Source organism: Pristiophorus japonicus, chromosome 10, assembly GCF_044704955.1.
Source record: "Pristiophorus japonicus isolate sPriJap1 chromosome 10, sPriJap1.hap1, whole genome shotgun sequence".
In the NCBI taxonomy this organism is placed as follows: Eukaryota; Metazoa; Chordata; class Chondrichthyes; family Pristiophoridae; genus Pristiophorus; species Pristiophorus japonicus.
In genome coordinates, this window is record NC_091986.1 from 60045295 (window position 1) to 60072618 (window position 27324).

The window sequence follows — 27324 nt, forward strand, 5'->3', positions numbered from 1 at the left end:
GCGTGTCCGGACGGCCGGCGAGCATGGCAAAGTTGAGAGTGTGCAGGAGCAGCCCGTACAGGAAACCCCTCCGCGCGGAACTGAAAGGCATCCTTGTGCATGAATCCCAAAAAAGTTAGTTTGCAGGTGCAGCAGGTAATCAGGAAGGCGAATAGAATGTTGGCCTTCATTGCGAGAGGGATGGAGTACAAAAGCAGGGAGGTCCTGCTGCAACCGTATAGGGTATTGGTGAGGCCGCACCTGGAGTACTGCATGCAGTTTCGGTCACCTTACTTAAGGAAGGATATACTGGCTTTGGAGTGGGTACAGAGACAATTCACTAGGCTGATTCCGGAGATGAGGAGGTTACCTTACGATGATAGATTGAGTAGACTGGGTCTTTACTCGTTGGAGTTCAGAAGGATGAGGGGTGATCTTATCGAAACATTTAAAATCATGAAAGGGACAGACAAGATAGAGGCAGAGAGGTTGTTTCCACTGGTAGGGGAGACTAGAACTAGGGGGCACAGCCTCAAAATACGGAGGAGCCAATTTAAAACCGAGTGGACAAGGAATTTCTTCTCCCAGAGGGTTGTGAATCTGTGGAATTATCTGCCCAAGGAAGTAGTTGAGGCTAGCTCATTGAATGTATTCAAATCACAGATAGATAGATTTTTAACCAATAAGGGAATTAAGGGTTATGGGGAGCAGGCGGGTAAGTGGAGTTGAGTCCACGGCCAGATCAGCCATGATCTTATTTGTCATGTATTCAACCAGCATTGTAACCCATGTATAAACTGACCTAAGTTGTACACCGTGAGAACACTGACCACTAGGTGGGAGACACTCCTAACCTGGACCTTCAGGTATAAAAGGGGAAGCTTCACCCACCTTCATCACTTGAGTGCTAAGGAATAAAGGACAGGTCACAGACTGACCTTCTCTCAAGCATGGGCCTCGTGTGCATTTATACTATGTAGTAAGGACGTATCAATGGCGACAAGAAACTGGGATTTAAACCATGCGAGCATGGCCACTAGCAGAACAGACAAGAGGTACTGTGTTAAGGAATGGTTGGGACAGAGATTCAACATTGTTAAAGCAGCACACAGTTCTCCAGGCAGACAAGGGCAGTCAGGCATGCCCCAACATGTAGTCGAACCCAGAGGGGGAGTTCGACAGAGACAATGGCAAGCTGAACAGCGATTCACGCCATTGCAAGGGACAATGCAGCCAGTAATGGGGCCATCAACACCTGTTAATGATGCACTCAAGGACAATAACAGGGGCAGTCAGGGACGATCAACTGGCAAGGGACCTTTTGTTTCAAACCGCAACTCATGCTGGAGGCGTGGAGGTATACATTCAGCCGGAGTTTGCAGAGATGAGCAAAATACCTGCAGAAATTGCAGAAATGGGCACTGGGGGAAATCGCTGGAAGCTGAAGTTCAGCGAGTTCATGTGGAGCACGTCTACAGTTCATACACCAGGACGCCACCGATAATGATGAAAGTGCTCCTCAATGGCATCCCAGTATCAATGGAGTTAGACACGGGTGCCACCAGTCCCTGATGGGTATCAAACAGTTCGAAAAGTTGTGGGCATCCAAGGCCAGGAGGCCAAAATTATCGCCGATTGACGCACAGCTACGGACTTACACAAAGCAGATCATTCCGGTGCTAGGCAGCACCATGGTAGTCATGACCCACAAAGATTCGAAGAACAGGTTGCCACTCTGGATTGTCCCAGGGGACGGTCCCGCACTACTGGGGAGGAGTTGGCTTGCTGTCATAAACTGGAAATGGGGCGATGTCAATGCAATTTCCTCTGTGGAGCAAGTATCATGCTCACAGGTCCTGTACAAATTTGACTCATTATTTCAACCCGGCATTGGCACTTTCATGGGGGCCAAGGTAATGATTCACATAAACCCGGACGCCAGACCAGTACACCACAAGGCCAGAGTGGTGCCGTACGTGATGCGGGAAAAGATAGAAGGCGAATTGGACGGCCTGTTGAGGGAAGGCATCATCTTGCCAGTCGAATTCAGTGACTGGGCGAACCCGATTGTGCCTGTGCTCAAGGCGGATGGGTCAGTCAGGATATGTGGCGATTACAAGGCCACCATCAATCGGGTGTCACTCCAAGACCAGTACCCGCTACAGAGAGTGGAGGACCTCTTTGCGACGCTATCCGGTGGCAAACTTTTTTCAAAATTGGACGTGACCTCAGCTTACATGACCCAGGAGCTTGCGAGTGAGTCGAAGAAGCTGACCACCATCAAGACACACAAGGGGTTGTTTGAGTACAACAGATGTCTGTTCGGGATTCGCTCAGCCACCGCGATCTTCCAACGAAATATGGAAAGCCTCCTCAAGTCGATTCCAGGGACGGTGGTTTTTCAGGACGACATCCTCATTACGGGTTACGATACTGAAGAACACCTCCACAACCTGGAGGAGGTGCTATGCAGACTGGACCGGGTAGGTCTGCGACTTAAAAAGGCGAACTGCATCTTCCGAGCTCCAGAGGTAGAATTCCTGGGGATGAGGGTAGCAGCAGACGGGGTCAGCCCTACTGCATCCAAGACGGAAGCGATCCAGAGAGCACCCAGACCCCGTAACATGACGGAGCTGCGTTCGTTCCTGTGGCTCCTGAACTATTTTGGTAACTTTCTTCCCAAATTGAGCACGCTGCTAGAGCCGCTATACGTGCTCCTACGCAAAGGTCGCGAATGGGTCTGGGGGAACAGCCAGGAAAGGGCTTTTAATAGAGCACGCAATTTGTTATGTTCCAACAATCTGTTAACGCTATATGATCCCTGCAAGAAACTTGTGTTAACGTGCGATGCGTCGTCCTTTGGTGTCGGGTGTGTGTTGCAGCATGTCAATGTCAAGGGTCAGTTACAGCCGGTAGCTAATGCCTCCAGGAGTCTGTCCCAGGCAGAAAGGGGCCAAGGGATGGTAGAAAAGGAGGCGCTCGCATGTGTATATGCGGTAAAGAAAATGCACCAGTACCTGTTTGGCAGGAAATTTGAGCTGGAGACAGATCACAAACCCCTAACGTCCCTTTTGGCCGACAACAAGGCCATAAATGCAAATGCATCGGCCCGCATACAGAGGTGGGCACTCACGTTAGCTGCCTATGACTACACAATTCGGCACAGACCGGGCACCGAAAACTGCGCCGATGCACTCAGCAAGCTCCCACTAGCCACCACTGAGGGGGCTACCGAGCATGGTGCTGAGATGGTCATGGCTGTTGAAGCTTTCGGAAGCGAAGGCTCACCCATGACAGCCCGTCAGATTAAAGTCTGGACAAATAAAGACCCGCTATTGTCTCTAGTCAAGAAATGTGTCCTGAATGGGGACTGGGCAGCCACGTACAGGGCATGCCCTGAGAAATTTAAACCATTTTACAGCGCAAGGATTAACTCTCGATTCAGGCCAATTACCTACTGTGGGGAAACCGCGTAGTCATGCCCCAGATGGGCAGAGAGGTGTTCATCAGAGAACTCCACAATGGGCACCCGGGCATTGTCACGATGAAGGCAATTGCCAGGTCACACGTTTGGTGGCCAGGGATAGACGCAGATTTGGAACTTTGTGTTCGCAGGTGCAACACGTGTGCCCAGCTGGGCCATGCGCCCAGGGAAGCCCCCCTTAGCCCCTGGCCATGGCCCGCCAAGCCTTGGTCATGCATCCATGTGGACTACGCAGGTCCTTTCATGAGGAAAATGTTTTTGGTTGTAGTCGACGCCTACTCCAAATGGATCGAGTGTGACATTTTAAATTCAAGCACATCCTCTGCCATGGTAGAAAGTCTACGGGCAATGTTCGCCGCCCACGGTCTACCGGACATCTTGGTCAGCGACAATGGCCCGTGCTTCACAAGCACTGAATTCCAGGACTTCATGGCAGGCAATGGAATTAACCATGTTAGAACGGCACCATTCAAGCCGGCCTCAAACAGCCAGGCAGAACGAGCAGTGCAGATAATCAAACAGGGGATGCTCAGATTCCAAGGGGGTTCCCTACAAACCCGCTTATCACACCTCCTATTGGCCGATAGATCCCGACCACACTCGCTCACAGGGGTTCCACCCGCAGAGCTACTAATGAAAAGGACGCTCAAAACCCGATTATCCTTTATACACCCCACCATGAAAGAAATTGTCGAGAGCACGCGCCAGTCACAATATCACTACCATGACAGGAATGCGAGGGCGCGATGTATTGATGTAAATGATTCTGTTTTTGTCCTCAACTACGCTGCAGGGCCCAAATGGCTCGCAGGCACTGTGGTTGCCAAAGAAGGAAATAGGATTCTGGTAGTTAAACTTACCAATGGACAAATCTGCCGCAAACATGTGGATCAAACAAAAAGGTGGTTCAGCAACCCCATAGAAGAAGCAGAGGAAGAACACGATATAGAGTTCACTCCACCACAGGTGACCGAACACCGGAACCAAAGGGAGGAGAGCCCAGTCACTGTGGGCAGTCCGGACAGGCCTGAGGCACTGCAAACAGCAGACACTCAGGCCAGTGCCCAACAACCAGAGCCCCAACTCAGGCGCTCTACAAGGGAGCGTAAACCACCAGAGAGACTCAACCTGTGATCCCAATAAGACTTTGGGCGGGGGAGGGAGGTGATGTCATGTATTCAACCAGCATTGTAACCCATGTATAAACTGACCTAAGTTGTACACCGTGAGAACACTGACCACTAGGTGGGAGACACTCCTAACCTGGACCTTCAGGTATAAAAGGGGAAGCCCCACCCACCTTCATCACTTGAGTGCTAAGGAATAAAGGACAGGTCACAGACTGACCTTCTCTCAAGCATAGGCCTCATGTGCATTTATACGGTGTAGTAAGGACGTATCATTATTGAATGGCGGAGCAGGCCCGAGGGGCTAGATGGCCTACTCCTGTTCCTAATTCCTCTGTTCTTATGTGGCACACCATTGTACTTATACATTTAATGTACCTGGACAATACATAACAATGCCCATGACCAAACACTCCCTTTCTCCTGGTGACTCCTATAAGATATCGAATAAGGTAGAGCAGCACAACATTCGCTCGCTCGCTCGCTTTAAGTGAAGTCTGCAGAGAATTTCCAGAATAAATATTGGTAGAGTGTTGGTGAAGACTTGACAAGGTGTCCCAGAACATTTCCCAATATGTCTCAAAAGTCCTCTTCAAACCTCAAGCAGCAAGTGAACAGTGAAAGCTGAGCATGGCTTTAAGTAGTTCTCAAAATCTTCAGCAATTACTTCATTACTCCTGTTCAGCTGGTCGTGCTTGTGAGATTGTTAATTGAAGTACGAGCCACCAAAAGGCCATGCAGCCTCTTCAATGAGTGCTAGCAGGCAATTTAGTTGTCAATCAGACCCTTAACAATCCTTGTGGCAACCGTTTCTAGTGCGCTGGCTTCAACTCCTTTACCAAGATGTTGTCTTGCACTAAAGGTGGGCTAAACCGGTGTGCAGCTCAAGACCCCAGCTTGGCCACCTCAGAGGCTCTTTAGTGCCTAAAGCATTCAGGGAAAATCACTGCCACAGTGTTTCAGGTTTTTGGTTGACTATTTAATAAGCTGAGCAAATGCACATTATTACCATAGTTACAGTTTTGTTTTTAATGTCGCTTATGTACATTTAGTAATTGTAAATTTTCTTTCAGTTAATTTACAGGAGGATGCAGTGGAATCACCGAGCATACTTCAAGTAATGCTGAACAGCACAATACTAATCCCCTGTGGTTTCACTGCTGCTGCCAAGCACGGTTTTACACTGGAATGGTTTACAGTATGTGACTACTCTTAACAATCCTCAACCATACATAGTATTGAAGAAATGTTACACTGCATTGTTAGTTACAGATGCCAGTACTCACTGCTTGGTTCTGTTTTAACTGTTTCATTTAATCTTCACAATAACTCCAAGTTGGGAAATACTGCAGTGTTTAATCAGTGGTTGACTCCACATTAAATGTGTATGGTGCTTATATTAAAACATGGAGACAAGAGCATCTGATGTGCTCCTTTGATATCACTCAAGGTTATTGATTCAGATCCAGTACAGGCACCAACAGTAGACAGTCTCCTCTAGGACACTACCTAGGATAAATGTCTCTGATTAATTCAATATTTTGATAAATTTATAAGAGAACATTGGAGTACTGGTACATAAAAAATCGTGTAAAGCCAGATGAGTCAATTTAAAGCCACTTAATGGATGCACAAGGAAAGGGTACATTTTCTGCTGCCTACCCCAGTGCATTGCCATGCACTGCAATGTGGGTAATGATGTGCAACAGCCCATGATTTTCCATTCATTCATTTTAATGGTCGGAAAATCTTGGGCACTATGTGTAGTATACAATGTCCCCACCCCGCCCCACCCCAACCATGTGCTCCCACTGGGCGAGGTTCTGTGTTAGGAGCACACAATTGGGAAATTTATTTTATGTGTTAAAAACATATTTAACTGTTTAAAGAATTCAAGATTTTCAGTGACATTGATTTACATTTTCATTATGCAGCCTTCAATGACAGACGATAGGGCAGCACTTTGTCTCTTGTAACACCTAACCTGACGTTCACAATTCATTGGCACCATTTGTCATATACATGAAGGAAGAATAACCGGCATTTCCTGAGATACAAAAGCCACGATACTTACAAGGAGGTGGGAGGAAGAGGGTGCACATGTTTGTGGGGGCATGGGAAAACCAGGAAATGCTGGGAATGTGGAGATCCTGCCAAATTTAATGGCAAGACCTCATTAGCAATTTTTTACTCTGTTTCCCACCCTGCACCTGACCAGATTGACAGGCTGGCGGGCTGTCGGGCGGGACAGCCAGTAGTAGAAAATCAGGGCATGGTGGTGGGGCTGGGAGTGCTGCAGCAAGAAGGGAAAGAGGGAGGGAAATCAGGAAGGGCAATCGGCAGATCGTGTGGGGTGTCAGAAAATCGTGGCTGCAGGTTTGCTTGAGTGGCTGGGGGAGCACTTCTGCTGCTCCTGGCTCAAAACAGTGCTCTAAAAAATACCTATCTGCTGCAGCCAGCAGCTCTTGCCTCCCTTTAGCTGCCAGATTTCCCCAGCCCTGGAAATTCTGTTTTTCTATTCTTCCTACTAAAGTGAGTAATCTCACATTTCCTCATATTATTCTCCATGTGCCACCTTATTGCCCACTCACTGAATCTGTATATATCTCTTTGCAGGCTCTATGTGTTCTCTTCATAGCTTACTTTCCCATCTAGCTTTATATCATCAGTAAACCTGGATACATTTCACTCGGCCCCTTCACCTAGGTCATTAATATAGATTGTAAATAACTGAGGCCCGAGCATTGATCCTTGCGGCACCACATTAGTTATAGTCCACCAACAGGAAAATAACCTGTTAAGTCCTACTCTGTTTTCTGTCCTTTAATCAATCCTCTATCCATGCTAATATATTACCCCCAACCCCATGAGCCCTTATATTGTGTAATAAATTTTTGTGCGGCGCCTTATTGATGCCTTTTGAAAATCCAAATATCCACTTGTTCCCCTTTATCTACCCTGCTAGTTACATCCTCAAAAAAAATTATAATAAATTTGTTAAACATAATTTTCCTTTCATAAAACCATGTTGATTCTGCCTAATCATATTATGATTTTCTAAGTGCCCCGTTACCACTTCCTTAATAATGGATTCCAGTCACAGGCGGTCCCTCGAACGAGGATGACTTGCTTCCACGAGAGTTCACAGATGTTTCAATGAAGGACCCGATATTCCAGTCCTGAACTCCAGTTGAGGGGGTGGAAGAAGCCTGTGCATGAATTTTTTTAACGTGTGGTGACCGTTACACATCAGCCACCACACGGGCTCGACAGGGCTAGGCCTTTATCTAGTGACAAGGATTAACCAGGACGACTGGAGACCTGCTCTGCTGTACGGACCTAGTGCGCACACGTATCGTAGTGTGGGCCGGCCCGTGCTGCCCCTGGGCCCTCGGCTCTTCTGGGCCCCGTAACCTCATTCACCGCACCTCCGCCACGACGTTCCAGGGACTGCCGTTCCAGCTCTATTTATAGCCCCGACCTGCGGTGGTGTTCTCACACAGGTCGGGGTGGCCCACAATTCCAGTATTCTCCTGACGACTGATGTCAGGCTAACTGGCCTGTAGTTCCCTACTTTCTCTCTGCCTCCTTTCTTGAATAGTGAGGTTACATAGTCTACTTTCCAATCCGCTGGGACTATGACATAATCAACTGACCTTCCTCATTCTGGACACCTCTGGACTGCTGCATTCAGTGACTTTCTTCTGCAGCACATCTGTTCCATGACAAGTGAACGTTTCTCAACTGTTACACTTTTGGGGTTTTTGTACTGTCCTTTATTCCAACAGTCTAACTGCTATTCCCATAAGTGCACCTTTGTCCTCTGGGTAGTACAGCATTTACGGTACTGTGCCTTTGCAGAGATGTGACTCAAGAGTGGAAATCTGCACAGTGCAAAAAAGTGGATTCATTGTAATCTCGCAAAGTGTAACTACATTCTCTTTAAAATAATTGATATTATCACACAGACTACAGGTTTACAGACTAAAGTCTGAAACATTACTTATAATAATCAGCAGGTATTGAAAGTATATGATACGTACATATATAACATAAATGTAAATAGAATCTCTATAATGGGTTAATTACCCTTAGTAAGAACAACTTCTTAGTTAAATATCTGTCAATCTGATGATAAAAATTCTTAATAATGTGCTATAAATTTTATCTGTCTCCACTTTAGTACAAAGCTTAGAATCTCATGATCTGTCTGGCCAACAGCTTCTGAGCGAGATTCTCCAGTGTCTCAAAGCTTCAGCTTGTAACTTGTGACATCTCAAAAAATCGTTTAGGAAACCGCAGATGTTTGCCTTTCCCCACAAAGTAAACAATGTTTCATGCATAAATCTGATTAAAAATAGGACTTCATAAAATGCACATCCTAATTTAAAGGACATTGACAGAGATACGAGGCAGATTTTCTATTCGAGTTCCGGTGGTTATTGGATCACCTAACTGTGGTGGACACAAAAAAATCAGGTGGGGAATTTGATTGGACAGGAAGTCAGGTAGACTCCTTTACCAGTGTGTACACTTCTCTACTTAATTTTCCTGATTTCGCTTCACTTAGGTGACCTAACGGCCCCAGGTCCAATAACAGGAACATTTGTCCTATACACACTTCACATTGGCTATGTTGTCATCATTATGGATCAAGCCATGGGTCAAAAATCTGTGACCATTCAGCTGGAATATTGCAGTACCTTGGGCTGCAGCCCACCAGCGTAGCCACAAACACAGCCAGGACTTGGATACACTAGATCCTAGGCCTAGATTGCCAATTCCTCTATTGCTTTCTGGGAGTGGAGCTTCCACCCACCCATGCAAGAGTATTGACATAAAAGGGCAGTGGGGAAGGCGGGGGGGTGGGGGGGGGGTTTGCTCAGCTGACAAAAAAGACTTTCTAAGTCGGGTGTTTTCACACTCCAACCCTTAGTTTGGAAACATAATCATATCAATGGAGGTATGCCTGGTCTGCCCAGGTGCCCCTCTCTAATACTCGACCAAAGTGGGACCTACCAGGGGGGTCCAGGCCGATATCAGGGCCTACACTCCTTAAGATCAGTGGACCCTCCTGACCAGATGTGCCCCATACCTGCCAAAGGCTCCCTTCTCCTGACCTCAGTTATGAGAATTATCCCTTGTGGCTTATCTGAGGAGAGGGTTTGAGACCCACTAATATGCAAAGCTGAACCTTCCAGATTTAACAGCTCAGGCAGGATACCATAGTATGACAATTGTAATCACTTTGGTCCAAACTTAAGAGAGTCTTTTCAAGAACACACAGCAGTACTTAAGGGGTGCATTTCCTTCAGGGTTGTCACACTCATCAGCTGAAACATTGGTGTAAGAGCCACAGAATCCCTGTAAAAACAGCGTAAATGCCATCTACAATTACATTTCCATGAACTATACAATTACATTTCCATGAACTATACAATTACATTTCTTTGAAAAGAAAACACAAATGGCAGAGTATTGTTGTGATTCCATCACTGTCCTGGCAGAAATCAGCTAATTTAGCATAAGGATTAAACATCCTGATCTTTATGGCTCAGTATACCTCCATGATGTCCCGACTGCAGTGAATCATGTGTTTATCCACTATTTACCCCATGAGGTGATTCAGATCAAGATGTATTTTCAGGAGCTCCGAGATAGTCATTGTTTTTTTTTTTATCCCTTGGGCAGTGAATTCCTTGGCAGCTTTCCCGGAATTTTCTGACTTAAGCAATAAGTTTACAAACCAGCCCCCTGACCAAATGTTGAGTCCTTTCCTGGAGATTGGCTTGTCATCATTTACAAGGCTAATTGTGGTGACTGTAAATTAGAAAAAAAAAACATTGCTTGATTTACCTTTTTAGTTCTTGGGTGTGGGCTACACTGGCAAGACTGCATTATTTGCCCTGAGTAAGTGTTGGTTGGCCTTCTTCTTGAAGTGCTGCACTCTATGTGTTGATGCTGCTTCCATGCTGCTATTAGGTAGGGAATTCCAGGAAAATGAATGAAACGCAAGTCAGGATGGAGTGTGACCTGGAAGGAAACTTAAGGTGATTGTGTTCCCACAAGATTGCTGCCCTTGTAAATGCTTATTTTAACAAGCACTGATTCCACTGTCAAATTTTAAGGTACTGAGTCTGAAGATGATCTCATATTTATGTGGTTAGAGTCCATGTTGAAGCATCTTATGTAGTGCAAAAGGAAAGATCATGTGGCTCCATCCCATTAGTCTTTAAAGCGATAGGTCTCATGATTTTCAGTCAAAGGATGATGACTGCTACAAGTCAAGAGGAGTAAGCTACATGTTGCTTGGCTCCGAACGGCAATATTATGGAGAGGATCTGGTGTGTTAGCATTGAGCACAGTGTTTTCAGGCATGCCACATAATTGATATATTTTGCACAAGAAAATTACACAGTCCTTAGTGAAGGTTGAACATTTTTCTGATAGTTAACACATTAAATTTCATTTAACTCTTAAATGTTCTTCTGCTCTATTTTAATAGAAAAAGAATGGAACGTTAATGAAACTTATACATGCAAATAGTCTTGGATCTGAAATTAATAATTCCAGTCAATACAAAGATAGAATCCATCTGGGAATGAACTATAGTTTGTATATCAATTCTACCCTGGCAGTGGATGATGGTGATTTCATATGTCAGGTGGTGACATCATACGGCTCAGGGACCAACATCACAACTAAAGTCAATGTATTTGGTAAGTCCTTTGAAAATAAAATGTTTGAATTGTACTAAAGCTATTGCAATAGAAAGGATCTATTACTGAGTTTGAAAGTGATTCAGAAAACATAATTGTGATGCTGATGCTGTTTTGGAACTAGCTTGACATTGTGTAGTCCTTGGGGGACAGTTTTGATGACGGTGCTCCTAGTGTGGAATCTTGCTCAATGGCAATGCACATCGGGGAATCAAGCATAGAGGTCAGCATGCATAGTTCATGATGCACCCAATTTTCCAGGATTAACTGGAAAAACGGCAGCAGTGCAAATCAGGTGCACTGACCTCCATGCCCTATTCTCCTCCCTGAACTCTCATTGAGCAAGACTTGATTCCAGTAACAAAAATTACTGGAATGGTAGTGTAGCGGTTATGTTACTGGACGAGCAATCCAGAGAACATGACTTCAAATGCCACCATGGCAGTTTGAATTCAGTTTAAGAAATCTGGATATATAAAAAGCTGTTATCAGTAAAAGTGACCATGAAGCTGTCGGACTGTCATAAAAAGTTGACTGGTTCACTAATGTGCTTGGGGAAGGAAATGTGCTGTTCTTACCCAGTCTGCCCCCAGTCCCACACCAATGTGGTTAACCCTTAACTGCCCTCTCAAGTAATCTAGCAGGCCACTCATTTGTATCAGACTAGAGATGAGCAATAAATAGCCTTGCCAGCGATGACCCCATCCTGAAAAATGAATATTAAAAAAAATGCACCTTCTTGTGATTTTTGTGCACACTCAATTTTCTCAATACAATTAAAGGCACACTGCCCATCATCATCATAGGCAGTCCCTCGAAACAAGGGTGACTTGCTTCCACGCCAAAAAGGGATGAGTTCTCAGGTGTTTCAATGAAGACTTAATATTCCAGATCCAGAACTTCATCTTGAAGGGTGGAAGATGCCTGTGGGTGGATTTTTTTTAATGTGTGGTGGCCGTTGCACACCAGCGACCGCACGGGCTTGATAGAGCTAGGTCTTGGTCCAGTGGCAAGGGTTAACCAAGACAACTGGAGATCAGTTCTGCTGCACGGACCTAGTGCACACATATATTGCAGTGTGGGCTGACCCATGCTGCCCCTGCACCCTCGCCTCTTCTGGGCCCCGATCACATCCCTCTGTGAACTCTTGCCGCTCCTTCACCCCGACTTTGCCACTCCTGCTGTACCTGCCCATACTGCAATCAGCCATCACCCTCCTGCAGCGGTATGCTGCTCCCTCTAATGGCCATGGCCTGCTGATGGCCTTGCAGGCTGGGACCGCGCCGATTTCTGGGCAGGGCCGCCACATGCTGTCCTTAGAGGCCATTAGGGGGACACTGCCCAACAGCTTCAATCGCACACTGGTGACTTCACTGCCCATTGTGCAACTGAGAGACATGGAGCAGGAAACCCCAGCTTCAATTCTTGTTCTCTGTTGAGTTAACTCATCACTGTTGGGCGAGGGAGAAAAGGAATGGCATTAAAATTAACCTCGCAGCCCAGGCTAAGTAGAGGAAAAATGATTCCTGATTGGTGCTCCTGATTGCTATCCAGTGACTCCTGTTGGAAAACCCACACGTGGACAATAGATTTTTGTCTTGACCGTTAGGGCAGTAATCTAGTAGGACAGATCACCCATCCGTTATCGCACCTATCCCCCTCCCCGCCTCCTATTTTCATTCATTTATTTCAATGAATGAAAATGGGGCAAGTTCAATAAAGAGCAGATGATCTTCTCTGTCAAATTACCACCCAGGCAGTGAAGCTGAAAATCTACCCCCGGATAAGGACAGGAGAAAGCTCATTTATGATAAGACCGTGATCAAAGTTTTGGAGTTGGTTGAGGGATATATGTTGTCCAGGACACTGGGAGATTTCCCTGCTCTTCCTTGAATAATGCCATGGGATCTTTTATATACATTTAGAAAAGCAAAATTTGGTCAGGCAGAGTCAGCGTGGATTTATGAAGGGGAAATCATGTTTGACAAATTTGCTGGAATTCTTTGAGGATGTAACGATCAGGGTGGATAAAAGGGAACCAGTGGATATGGTGTATGTGGACTTCCAGAAGGCATTTGACAAAGTGCCACATAAAAGGTTACTGCACAAGATAAAAGTCCATGGGGTTGGGGGTAATATATTAGCATGGATAGAGGATTGGCTATCAAAGAGAAAACAGAGAGTCGGGATAAATGGTTCATTTTTGGGTTGGTAATCAGTAACTAGTGGGGTGCCGCAGGGATCAGTGCTGGGACCCCAACTATTTACAATCTATATTAATGACTTGGAAGAAGGGACTGAATATAACGTAGCCAAGTTTGCTGATGATACAAAGATGGTAGAAAAAGCAATGTGTGAGGAGGACACAAAAAAATCTGCAAAAGGACATAGACAGGCTAAGTGAGTGGGTAAAAATTTGGCAAATGGAGTATAATGTTGGAAAGTGTGAGGTCATGCACTTTGGCAGAAAAAAATCAAAGAGCAGGTTATTATTTAAATGGAGAGAGTTTGCAAAGTGCCGCAGTACAGCGGGACTTGGGGATACTTGTGCAAGAAACACAAAAGGTTGGTATGCAGGTACAGCAAGTGATCAGGAAGGCTAATGGAAGCTTGTCATTTATCGCAAAGGGGATGGAGCATAAAAGCAGGGAAGTCTTGCTACAGTTGTATAGGGTATTAGTGAGGTCAATCTGGAATACTGTGTGCAGTTTTGGTTCCCTTATTTATGAAAGGATATACTTGCTTTGTAGGCAGTTCAGAGAAGGTTCACAAGGTTGATTCTAGAGATGACGGGGTTGTCTTATGAGGAAAGGTTGAGTAGGTTGGGCCTCTACTCATTAGAATTCAGAAGAATGAGAAGTGATCGTATCAAAACGTATAAGATTATGAGGGGGCTTGACAAGGTGAATGCAGAGAGGATGTTTCCACTGATAGGGGAGACTAGAACTAGAGGGCAAAATCATAGAATAAGGGGCCGCCCATTTAAAACAGAGATGAGAAGAAATTTCTTCTCTCAAAGAGTTGTAAATCTGTGGAATTCGCTGCCTCAGAGAGCTGTGGAAACTGGGACATTGAATAAATTTAAAACAGAAATAGACAGTTTCTTAAACGATAAGGGAATAAGGGGTTATTGGGAGCGGGCAGGGAGGTGGACCTGAGTCCATGATCAGATCAGCCATGATCGTATTGAATGGCGGAGCAGGCTCGAGGGGCTGCATGGCCTACTCCTGCTCCTATTTCTTATGTTCTTATGTTCCTCTATCCAGCTGAGCAGGCAGGCAGGGCCTCAGTTTAACGTTTTATCTGAAAGACAGAATCCCTGACAATGCTCAGTACTGCACCAAAGTGCCAGCCTAGATGATATGCTAAAATCATGGAGTGGGGCTTGAACCCTTAACCTTCTGACTCAGAGACAAAAGTGCCACCACTGAGCCAAGCTGGCACTGGTAACTGTGAAAGAAATGCAGCTTTAGCAAGGTGTTCAATGTCACTGTACCACTGGCCAATCATTTTCTGAAGCAGCTTCCTCCAAACTCTAACCCAAACGTACAGAATATTTTGGTGTCTTTTAAAGAAATTAAGAATAAATTGACGCTTGATATTTGCCTGTTGACATGGCAATATTCATGTATGTTGTGTGGAAGTAAAGATTATTTCTATGAATTCAGATGATCGCAACAAATCTCTTTGAAAATATAAATTTTGGAACTTTCATGTTTCAGCTGAACCAACGACTCCACAAATTCATGAGGATTTAGAATATTTTGCTCTGAATAAACTACACCTGGCAAGTATTATAATCTTCTCCACTAATAAAATTCTGCTGCTTTCATGTTTTTTAAGAGTCCTCCCACAATTTGCATTGATGTGCACTGCGATTAATCTCTTTTGTTGAAGCTTGGGTATTGTGTTTTAAAAATCTGTGGCAGCTTTGTTAATCAGAAAGTCCCAAGGTTTTCTCGCTACATACTCACACACACACACACACATACACGCACACACACACACCCACACACACACACACACACACACACGTACACACTACACACACACACACACACACACACACACACACACACACACACGTACACACACACACATACACACACACACACACGAACACACCACACACACACACACACGTACACACACACACACACACACACACACACACACACGTACACACCACACACACGCACACACACACACACACACACACACACACACGTACACACACACACACACACACACACACACGTACACACACACACACACACACACACACGTACACACACACACACGTACACACACACACACACACACACACACACACGTACACACACACACACACACACACACACACACACGTACACACACACACACGTACACACACACACACACACACACACACACACACACACACACGTGCACACACACACACACACACACACACACACGTACACACCACACCGCAGCAGCTCACCACAAATGGAAAAAAAACTGATCAATTCAGCTGGGCAATTGGTTTCTTCTGAACCCATTCCTCCTACCTCGAAATCTTTTCCCTCAAGGTTGCTGCAATGTTACTGACCCATGTCTTGACTACCAAGCACTGTCTAGCGAACTGAGCATTACATGGTCAGCCATCTGACTTTTCATGGTAACCCTCCAGAATTGAAAGGAACTTAACGGTGAGATTATTTACATGATAATATTGCCTACTTTGATGGTTCAGCAGCTTCAATCTTTTAGGGTTATATACCCCTTCTTAACATGTGAAGATTATTTGTTAAGGTACATTGGCCTTTGCTAACTCTTTATTAATTTAGGAAGATTTAATAATTTGTTAATGTTTAAAGTTTATTATTTTGTACACAAGCTTTATCACAGACTTCTATGTTTAATACTAATAAATTTGACAATAGCGACCCCTATAGATGTCATCTGGCTCTGACATCCTGTAATGTCAATTGAAATTCCACTCCCAGCGACACATTTGTCAGACTATCAGTGGAAATGAAATGCTGCATCGTTATTCTTCTAGAATTTAAAAATCTCTAATACATCTCAAAACTTCAACAAACACAGAGGTTGAGAGGTACTGCCAATTGTCACTATTCTGTACATTTGAGTGAATGTTTTTTTAACCATAAATAAAACATTTGTTTTTTGATTCAGAATGCTACTTGTGTCTCACGAAAAGCATATCCAGAGCCAAATATCACATTCTACTTGGATGGATTTCCTCTTCAAGATGGGGATAATGGTATGGAAACTTTGCATTTTACTATAAGCATAATTAGTCGTGTTTTTCTAAATATCACTCAGCTGGATAAAAAATGATAAAACTTGTAGTGAGTGGCACGACTGCCTGTGTGGTATTGTGAGCCTACAACTCATCTTCTCCTGCACTGCTGTGCTGATTCTTCATTAATTCACTAATTCCAGCTCTGTAAATACCCACTTTTTAACCATTCATCATGAATGTGCTTAGTGACCTTAACAAGCTCTGAACAAGCAAGATTCATCTTTTTAAATAATATTTGTTAATGTTCCTTAATCTAGGGGTCTCCAAGTCTTTACCTGTGTACCATGGAGCCTCAGGGGCCATATATAAAAGTTAAATCTTTGTTGCCATTAATTCCCATTGATCTCAAATTGCTGATTCTAACAGATCTTGGTGTTATGATTTATAATTTGTCCATCAAAGAGGCAACAGCACTAAAAACCGTTGTTACTAAAACCTCCAAGCACCAAACTCAAATTCAAACAGACAAAACAGCAAATAAAAAATACAAGTTCAAATAGGACTATGTTGCCTGGGCTTTGGGGCTGGATTGCCAGGGTTGGGAGTTAAATGTGACTCTAGAGCTGTAGGTTTCACACCCCTACTGTAATCCTTTTAGGAAGGAGTGAGAATGCTCAAAGAAGCACTAAATTCTAATGAATAATCCAGCTACCGGTATATTCTATCTCTTTTAAATTGTACTTAACATTTTTACTGAAGTTAGTGAATTTCAGTCTCATTGTACTGCAACTATACTCAGTGATCAAAATGTTGACAGATGAACATACAAAAAGGGCAAGCAAAAACCAGTAGGACCATCGAATTGGCCCATCAGTTGATGCTGTAACTACACAGAGTCCATCACAAATGATGCCATTATATTATTTTATTTATTCCTGTGACAGTAAATAACTGGAGTGCCTCCTTGATGTGATGGTTGCTATTGTACATGGCTTTTGAATTTTTCATGGGGTGCACGAACAAGGAGTCAGCCTGTGGATTCAAGTCCCACACCAGAGACTTGAGCACATCATCTAGGCTATCACTTCAGTGCAGTATCTTATATCAACTCAGATAAGTTGTTGAACTGAGGCCCCATCTGCCCTTTCAGATGGACATGAAAAATCCCATGCACTATTAGTAGAAGAGTAGAGGAGTTCACCTTGTGTCCTGGCCAATATTTATCTCTTAATCAACACATTAAGAAAACAGATTATCTGGCCACTACCTCATTGCTGTTTGTGGGAACTTGCTGTGTGCAAATTGGCTGTCGTGTTTCCTACATTACAACAGTGACTTCACTTTAACGCAGTAGTGACATTGGTTGTAAAGTGTTTTGGGACGTTCGAAGCTTGTAAATATAAATGCAAGCTCATTCTTTCTTCGTTGCCCTTCACATTGTATCCGGTTTGTTTGGAGCATAAGAAAAATGCTGAAACTGGACTCAAATGTTTTTCAGGTTCTGTTATAACATCAGAAGTCTTCCTGGACTCAAAAGGCTTGTATGAAGTGAAAAAAAGATTGTCCTCAGAGATTAAAGCAGACCAATGGAAGCTTGTTTGGTGCGATGCTGTGTTCTCATTGCCAGGAAATAATAGCAGAGTTATGCAGTCTAAAAAGATACCCCTGAATAACTGTGAGTATTGCTTGCTGTGAAATAGTTATAGACAGCCATTAGAAATACAACAATCCAACAGTGAAAGATCCACTTATTGTCAATCCTTGTAGTTTCAATAAAACATAATTATATTTTTCTCAATGTCTTTGATTACCAAACTTATTGATATTCATCGACCTGAAATGTTAACTCTGTTTCTTTCTCCTGAGATGCTGCCTGACCTGCTAAATATTTCCAGCATATTCTGTGGATTTCCTATTATTTTTATACTGCATTGCTATCTGCACACACTGGGCTCAAGTTTCGGCCTGATTTGCTCTTATTTTTTTGGAGCAACTAGTTTAGAATGGAGCATCGTAGACATTGCAATTCTCGGCATTTAGTTTACTCCAGTTCTAGTGTGTTAGAATAGTTTCATTTTAGAACAGATTTTTTTTCAAAAGGGGGCGTGTCCAGCCACTTACGCCTGTTTTGCAAGTTTAGGCAGTAAAAACTTACTCCAAACTAACTTAGAATGGAGTAAGTGTAGATTTTTGTACGCTCAGAAAAACTTTGCCTACACTTTATAAATTAGGCGTAGGGAACGAGAGATGGGGGGTGAGAAGGGAAGTTTATAAGCATTAAACACTTCACTTTTACAAATAAAGAGCCAGCATCAATAATAAATGATAAATAAATCAATAAATCAATCAAAAAAAATTAAAAAATTAAAAATAAAATATAATAAAAATATCAAACAAAAAAAACCCAATAAAAAATAAAAACTTAAAAAAATAATTTAAAAATCAATCAATCAATAAAATATTAAGTTTCTACTCACCTACTGCAGCACCGGGAGCCCTTTAACAGCGTGCTGGGATGGCCCCCCGCCCCCCCAGGAGATGCCGGTCAGGTGGGCCCCGCCGCCACCAACGCCGCTTCGGGCGGGGCCCGCACCCAGCAGATGATCGCCCCCACCAAGGACTTCGGGCGCGATCGCCCCCAGTGAGATGCCGAGCAGGTGGGCCCCACCACCATGGACGAAGCTGGGCCACTGCGGAGGACTTCGGGCAGGGCCCGCGCCGAGCGAGATGCCGGGCGGGTGGGCCACGCCGACAACGACAGCGCCGACGCCTGCAATGAGAAGCTGGGCTGCCACCAAGGACTTTGGGCGGGACCCACCCCCAGCGAGGTGCCGGGCGGGCAGGCCCCGCCGCCGTCAACGATGCCACTTCAAGCGGGGCCCACACCCAGGAGATGCTGGGCCGCCACCGATGACTTCGGGCAGGGCCTGCCCCCAGTGAGATGCCGGACGGGCCCCGCCGCCGATGAGGTAAGAGGTGTCAGGCCACTCGGCCCGAGATAGGGGCGACGTCCCTTCGGCCAGGGATAGGGTCGTCGCCCGGAGACAGGACGCGCTGGGAGGGCCAGGACTTGGACTGCACACACGTGCGTGCAGCCCAATGGCCTCCAACAGTGACACCATCTAGTGGCTAGCGATACCAAAAGTACATACATGACAATACCTCCTCTGAGATATTAACACAGTCTTTTACAAATTGAGACAGGCTTGTGCGCAACTGCCGGCACTATTTTTGGCGCAAAGCTGTAGCTCCGCCCCCAGCAGCTCCTGCTGTGCCACGCCGAGCTGGAAACGGCCCTACAGATATCGGAGAATTGCGATGTAAGTATTCGGCACAATTTTTATTCTACAAATTAGGTGGGCCTCTCCGATGTGCGCCGTTCTAGTCGGGGTCTGAAACTTGAGCCCACTGTGTTAATCCATAGTATACAATTGAACAGAAGAGGCATTGTTATCTTAGTCAATATCATATTTGAGGTGATCTACAACTCACCTCGGCTATTGGGTCAATAAGGCATATAACATGTAGCTGAGTTGGGGTTTGTCCTTTATCCCAACAAAGTAAATTGTGAAATTAAATTCAATAAATCTGGTACAAAAGCAAAATACTGCAGTTGTTGGAAATCTAAAATAAAAACAGAAAATGCTGGAAATATTCAGCGGATCAGGGAGCATCTGCGGAGAGAGAAACAGAATTAAGATTTCCAGTCGATGAATTTCAATAAATCTCCTAATTTGTGGGCTAGCATCAGAGAAATTTACCATAAAAGCTGCTGGATTATCATAAAAACCCAACTGATTCACTAATGTCCTTCTAGGAACCAGCCACCCACACCTGATATGATGTACGTGAGACTCTACTCCCACACTATGTGTTATGTATGCAATAACTGTTAGACTGTGTATTGTTTAACTCCAAGAGGTAGGACCTTGGCTCTGCTTTTTTAAGGCCCAAAGTGACTAATATACAAAGTGGCTGGCCTTTTATACTTGGGCTGCACACACATATGTGCAGCCCAATGGCCTCCAACAGTGACACCATCTAGTGGCTAGTGATTCCAAAAGTACATACATGACAATACCTCCTCTGAGATAGTAACACAGTCTTTTAAAAATTGAGACGGTCCAGTGTTTTATGCTCCCAGGTTGATCGTCCCAGCTCAACTCCAGCCTTGGGTGAGTGTTCAGAGTCTGTTGTGACTGGTGGCTGGGTGGCTGACCTGGTGGGAGTGGCAATGGCCATGTTAGGGATTGAAAGTCCATTTTTATTGAATATGTCAGTGATTGAAAGTCCCAATTCACTGATGACCACTGAGCCCTCTGATGACTGGGGATATGTTGGTTGGTCGTCGATTGTCTCTTCCTCCGGTTCATCTGTGGGCCGCAGCTTTGTCTGATCCATATGTTTCCTGCATGTTTGCCCATTTTTGAGCTTGACAATAAATACTCTGTTGCCCTCCTTGGCCATGACAGTACCAGCGATCCACTTGGGACCCTGACCATAATTCAGAACACATACAGGAACCTTTACAGAAATATCGCGTGACACAGCTGCGCGATCGTGATAGCATTGCTGACTTTGTCTTCTATATTCAACATGATTATTCAAGTCAGGGTGTACAAGAGATAGCTTGGTCTTAAGACCTCTCTTCATCATTAGTTCAGCAGGCAAGACCACGGTAAGCATGTGTGGTCTTGTCCTGTAACTCAGCAGTATGCATGACAGTCGGGTCTGCAGTGACCCTTGGGTTACTCGATTCATACTCTGCTTTACGATTTGGACAGCACCTTCTGCTTGCCCATTGGATACAGGTTTGAATGGTCCTGACGGTACATGTTTGATACCATTGAGTTTCATGAACTCTTGAAACTCCTGATTGGTGAAGCACAATCCGTTGTCGCTAAGAACGATGTCAGACAGACCATGTGTCACGAACATGACATTGAGATTCTCAATGGTAGCTGTAGATGTGCTGGATGACATGATTATACACTTTATCCACTTCGAATATGCATCCAACACAATTAAAAATATCTTCCCAGGACGGGACCTGCAAAGTCTATGTAGATCCTGGACCATGATGCTTTGTTGAGCTGCATGCAAGTGTTGCACTGATGCACACATGATTCCAGCTCAGAGTCAATTCCCAGCCACCATACATGAGACCAGCCGATGCTTTCATGATTACAATGCTGGAATGTGTGCTATGTAGCTCACGTACAAATTTCTCTCTCCCTTTCTTGGGCATTTCAACACGATTGCCCCACAGTAAGCAATCCGACTGAATCGACAGTTCGTCGTTCTGATGAATGTAAGGTTTGGTCTCTTCGGACATTTGCTTGGGTATGGCAGACCAATCATCTTTGAGGATACAACTCTTCACCACCGATAAAATCGAGTCCTGGCTGGTCCAGGTCTTAACTTGTTGAGCCATGACAGGAGTTCCTTCACTCTCAAAAGCATCCATAACTAACAATAGGTCTGCCGGTTTTGGCATTTCCACCTCTAGTGTGGGCAACGGCAGATGGTTCAAAGCATCGGCACAATTCTCAGTGCCAGGTCTATGGCGAATAACATAATCATAAGCGGATAATGTCAGCACCCACCTCTGGATGTGGGATGAAGCATTGGTATTAATACCTTTGTTTTCAGAGAACAGTGAACTGAACGGCTTGTGATCTGTCTCCAGTTCAAACCGAAGACCAAACAGGTACTGATGCATCTTTTTAACCCCATACAGAAGCTAGTGCTTCTTTCTCTACCATGCTGTAGGCTCTTTCTGCTTTAGACAAACTTTTTGAAGCATACGCGACTGGTTGAAGTTTACCCGACTCATTAGCTTGTTGGAGTACGCAACCAATTCCATATGACGAAGCAACACAGGCCAATACTAAACATTTACATGGGTCATAATGTACCAGCAGCTTGTGAGAGCAAAGCAGATTAGTGGCTTTTTCCAAAGCTCTATCTTGAGATGCACCCCACACCCAGTTGTCGCCTTTTCTTAGCAGCATGTGCAGTGATTCTAATAAGGTGCTCAATTTAGGTAGGAAGTTACCAAAGTAGTTGAGTAGACCCAGGAACGAACTCAGCTCCGTCACATTCTGCGGCTTGGGTGCATTCTTGATGGCATTGGTTTTCGCGTCTGTGGGCCTGATGCCGTCAGCAGCAATTTTCCTCCTCAGGAATTCGACCTCTGGTTCCATGAAGATGCAGTTCGAGCATTTCAGTCTGATTCCCACTTTGTCCAGATGATGTAGAATGTCTTCTAGATTGTTCAGATGTTCCTCGGAGTCACGACCTGTGATCAGGATGTCATCTTGGAACATGACGGTTCTGGGAACGGACTTCAGTAGACTCTCCATGTTCCGCTGAAATATTGCTGCAGCCAAGCGAATTCTAAAAGGGCACCTGTGATAAGTAAACAGTCCTTTATGCTTGTTAATGCACGTAAGTCTCTTCAACATCTCGACCAGCTCCTGTGTCATGTAGGCCGACGTCAAGTCCAGTTTGGTGAACGACTTCCCCCCCGTTAGCACTGCAAACAAGTCATTAGCCTTCGATAATGGGTACTGATCCTGTTTCGAAACCCTGTTGATCGTAGCCTTGTAGTCTCCACAGATTCTGACTGTGCCATCACTTTTCAGGACAGGAACAATGGGGCTGGCCCATTCATTAAATTCAACCAGTGATATGACCCCTTCACGCTGGAGTCTGTCCAGTTCGATTTCGACCTTCTCCCTCATCAGATACAGAACTGCCCGAGCTTTATGATGGAGGGTCTTGCATCCGCATCCACGTGCATCTGCACCTTGGCTCCCATGAAGTTGCCAATGCCTGGTTCGAACAGCGAGGGGAACTTGCTCAGTACTTGGGCATATGTATCTTTCTCTGACGACAACGCCTTGATGTCGTTCCAATCGCATCTGATTTTTTCAAGCTAGTTCCTATCGAACAGAGTTGGGCCATTGCCTGGGAGAATCCATAGTGGTAACTCATGAACTGCACCGTCATACGACACTTTAATTGTGGCACTGCCAATCACCGTTATGATTTCTTTGGTGTACGTGTGCAACTTGGCATTGACTGGGTTCAGCCTGGGCCTCACAGCCTTAGTATCCCACAGCTTGCTGAATGCCTTCTGGCTCATTATCGATTCACTCACCCCAGTGTCCAGTTCCATCGATACAGGCACCCCATTAAATTTCACGTTGATCATTATCGGTTTGCTCTTAGTTAGGAACGAGTACAGTCCATACACTTCCTCCTCTGGTATCTCAGATTGCCTATCCGGATCCGCGCTAGTCTGACCATCATCCTCCATGTGGTGTGTCGCAGCAAGCTTGCTCATCTGCGGACACTTGCGCTGGAGATGCCCCACTCTCAGACAGCCTTTGCAACTATATTGCTTAAATCGGCACTGCTGGTGCCTGTGATTTCCCCCACAACGCCAACACAGAGAAATCGGATGCATTCCCGCTGGTGGACTTTGGGCAGCCACAGGTTTCACGTTTGCAGTCGGGTAGGCCCTGCCATGTACTGCTCTGCCGAATGTCAAATCAATCATATTTACAGTACTTGCTGAGTTTCGATTTTTCACTAATATTGCTTTAGACTTCTATCCGTCGTCATGCATGACTGAGCGATCGTGATGGCCCTGTTCAAGTCCAATGTCTCCACCGCCAGTAGTTTAGGCAGGATCACCTCATGGTTGATGCCGATTACAAAGAAGTCCCGCAGCATGTCTGCCAACACAGCCCCGAACTTACACGGTCCCGCTAGATGTCTTAGGTCAGCAACGAATTCCGCCACATTCTGGCCCTCTGAGCAAACGGCGTGTAAAATCTGTATCTCGCGATGATGATGCCTTCGTCTGGCTTAAGGTTGTCCTGTACCAGTGTACACAATTCTTCATATGTTTCCTCTGTTGGACTCACAGGCAGGAGTAGATTCTTTATCCGACCATAAATTTTTGGATCGCAAGTCATGAAGAACATCGCCCGGCGCCGATCTGCATCGCCGACCTCCTCCATTTTGTTGGTCATGAAGAACTGGCTCAAACAGCTCACAAAGTCTGCCCAATCTTCTCCTTCCACAAATCGCTCCAACAATCCAATTGTGCTCATTTTTGCATGCAAAGGTTCTTGATGCCTCGTCGCCAAATGTTATGTTTGCAATAACTGTTAGACTGAGTATTGTTTAACTCCAAGAGGTATAACCTTGGCTCTGCTTTATTAAGGCCCAAAGTGACTAATCTACAAAATGGCTGGCCTTTTATACTTGGGCTGCACACACGTGCGTGCAGCTCAATGGCCTCCAACAGTGACGCCATCTCGTGGCTAGTGATCTCAAAAGTACATACATGACACTATGACAGTTAATGTCCTCAGAGCAACTAAGGTTGAACAAACAATATTGTCTTGCCAATGTTGACCACATTCTAAAGGGAAAACAAATTTTAAAAAACTGAAATGACTAGAACGCCTATGCAATCAATTACCAAGCTACCAATTGCAAAGGTTTAAGGTCAGGGTTTACTTTTTCTCCCATTTTACAGAGCCTGACTACAGTGTGATGCGATAACTATCTGTTCTGGTTTATTTTCCATGTTATATAAGGTTGGGAACATTGAAACATGCGTGGATAAACAATGATACAGATTCACTGACATTTACAGGACAATAACTTGGGCGGGTGCAGATGGCTGGGCCATAAACTGGTGTATGTGTTTATTCAGCATTGAGTCTGCACATTTACACTTGAAACTTGGCTTCCACGGGCCCAAATTTCACGCTCTCTACACTTAGAACCAAAACTAAAGTCTGAAGGGATGCAAAAGCTCTTGCCTGTCACCTTTGACACAGTGGTGCTACTTTACTGCCCATTTCCCTTGTAGATGCAGCTAGCAGGAAGCCTCCATTGTGAAATCAGAGGTGTGCCTGCACAATTTTCTGTCCATTGGAAAGAAAATCATGGGCGTGTCGTACTGCTTCCCCCCGCCCCGTCCCCCCAAAGCAGCATGGACTTAGGAAATCTGCCGCTCATCCCTTGGCTTTATACTTATTTTATACTTTGGCTTTATGCTTAGATTTCCCATAATCCATTTTTCAGAACAACAATGAGTTCTGCCTCAGATACTTTCAAATTATTTAACCCCCTCTCTCAAGTTCAATTTTGCTAATGAGGAACCTCATCCACACTTATCAGACAAAGTTAGGAATCACCCACATGATTCCCCACCCACATCAGCAAAGACTCAACAAAGTTCTTCTCTCTAGCCTCAACCCACTGTAAACCTGAACACATCCAAAATCTGCTGTCCCTATTCTAACCCATACCAAGTCCCACTTGACCATTGCCCTTTTCCTACATTGGCACCTGGTCCCCACTGTTTCATACCTAAAATTCCCTTCCTTATGTTTAAATCTCTTTCTGGCCTTGGCCATCCTTATTTCATCTTTAGCCTCCCCCCACCCTACAATTAGCCCCACTCTCTCAATCTCTCCGTTCCTCTGACTCTGGCATCTGATGCAACCCTCCTTCCCTTCATCTCTTTATTGGTGGCAGTGCCTTCAATTGCTTTGCTCCCGTGTACTGGAATTCACTCCCTAAGTCTCTCTGCCTCTCCGTGTCTCTTTCCTCCTTGAAGACACTCCTCAAAACTCAATTCTTTAACAAATTATTTTTCCATCCCTTTTTCTTTGAATCAGCATCTATTTTTCCCATACACGCCTTTGATGTGATTGGGGATGTTTTTCTACGTTAAAGGCTGTATATTATTTAATGCAAGTTATTTTTGTTATGTTTTCTCACTTATTTATTTTCTTAATTTTGGTATGCTATTAAATTACTCTTACAGCAATTTAACAGCAGTCTTCTCGAACAGATGTTCTGGATTAATAGAATTTCCTCTTTAATGTCTGACATTAGGAGAGTCAAGTAATGGAATTAGGTTAATGGGAGGTAAATCAGGTTTTGGGTGTGTAATTCTCCCACCTGATTTTCCTCTACATGATACATTCAGGTTGCAAGGGGTCGTCCATTTAAAACGGAGATGAGAAGCAATTTCTTCTGTCAGAGGGTCATGAATCTGTGGAATTCTCTACTCCAGAGAGCTGTGGAGGCTCTGTCATTGAATATATTTGAGGTAGAGATAGACAGATTTTTGAACAATAGGGGAATCCAGGGTTATGGGGTGTGGGCACGGAAGTGGAGTTGAGGTCAAGATCAAATCAGCCATGATCTTATTGAATGGTGGAGCAGGCTCGTGGGGACCAAATGGCCTATTCCTGCTCCTATTTCTTATGTTATATCTACCCCACTTATTGCTATTTTCCCAAAGGGTTATTACACCCAGTATTCTATGCTGTCAGCTGTGTCTCCTCTAGCTATCAGCTGCAAATCTTTAACGGATGGTCTTGTCCATTTTCTTCAGATCTGGGCAACATTGAATTTACTCCTGAGGGACCATACGAGGTGTTTCTTGATGATGATCTGAACATTTCATGCTACATAAACAGTTCAGTAAGTCTGCATTACAGATGGACTAAGGTAATGACCTTACTGATAGAAAACAAAAGGAGAATACCATTAAAGCTTTAAAACATTAATACTATTGTAATTTTATATTCTGAAGAACTCATTAGTTATTTTTCCTTGTTTGTTGGGTTGAGCAGATACAGATCAATATGGAGCAGATACAAGATCTCCAGAGACATTGGGGGCCAAATTGGATAGCACCCGAAGACGGATGCAGGGCTCACGATC

At 44.7% G+C, this 27324-nt stretch overlaps 1 protein-coding gene across 1 annotated transcript in view; it reads left to right on the forward strand.

Moving 5' to 3' along the window:
• LOC139274592 (T-cell surface protein tactile-like) overlaps positions 1 to 27324 on the forward strand; it is a 172333-nt gene that overhangs the window by 104630 nt on the left and 40379 nt on the right. The window contains exons 4-9 of the mRNA XM_070891272.1: positions 5664 to 5788; positions 11096 to 11309; positions 15032 to 15096; positions 16488 to 16575; positions 18056 to 18232; positions 26993 to 27081. Of these exons, the coding sequence (XP_070747373.1) occupies positions 5664 to 5788; positions 11096 to 11309; positions 15032 to 15096; positions 16488 to 16575; positions 18056 to 18232; positions 26993 to 27081 (758 nt within the window). The remainder of the gene's footprint in view (positions 1 to 5663; positions 5789 to 11095; positions 11310 to 15031; positions 15097 to 16487; positions 16576 to 18055; positions 18233 to 26992; positions 27082 to 27324) is intronic.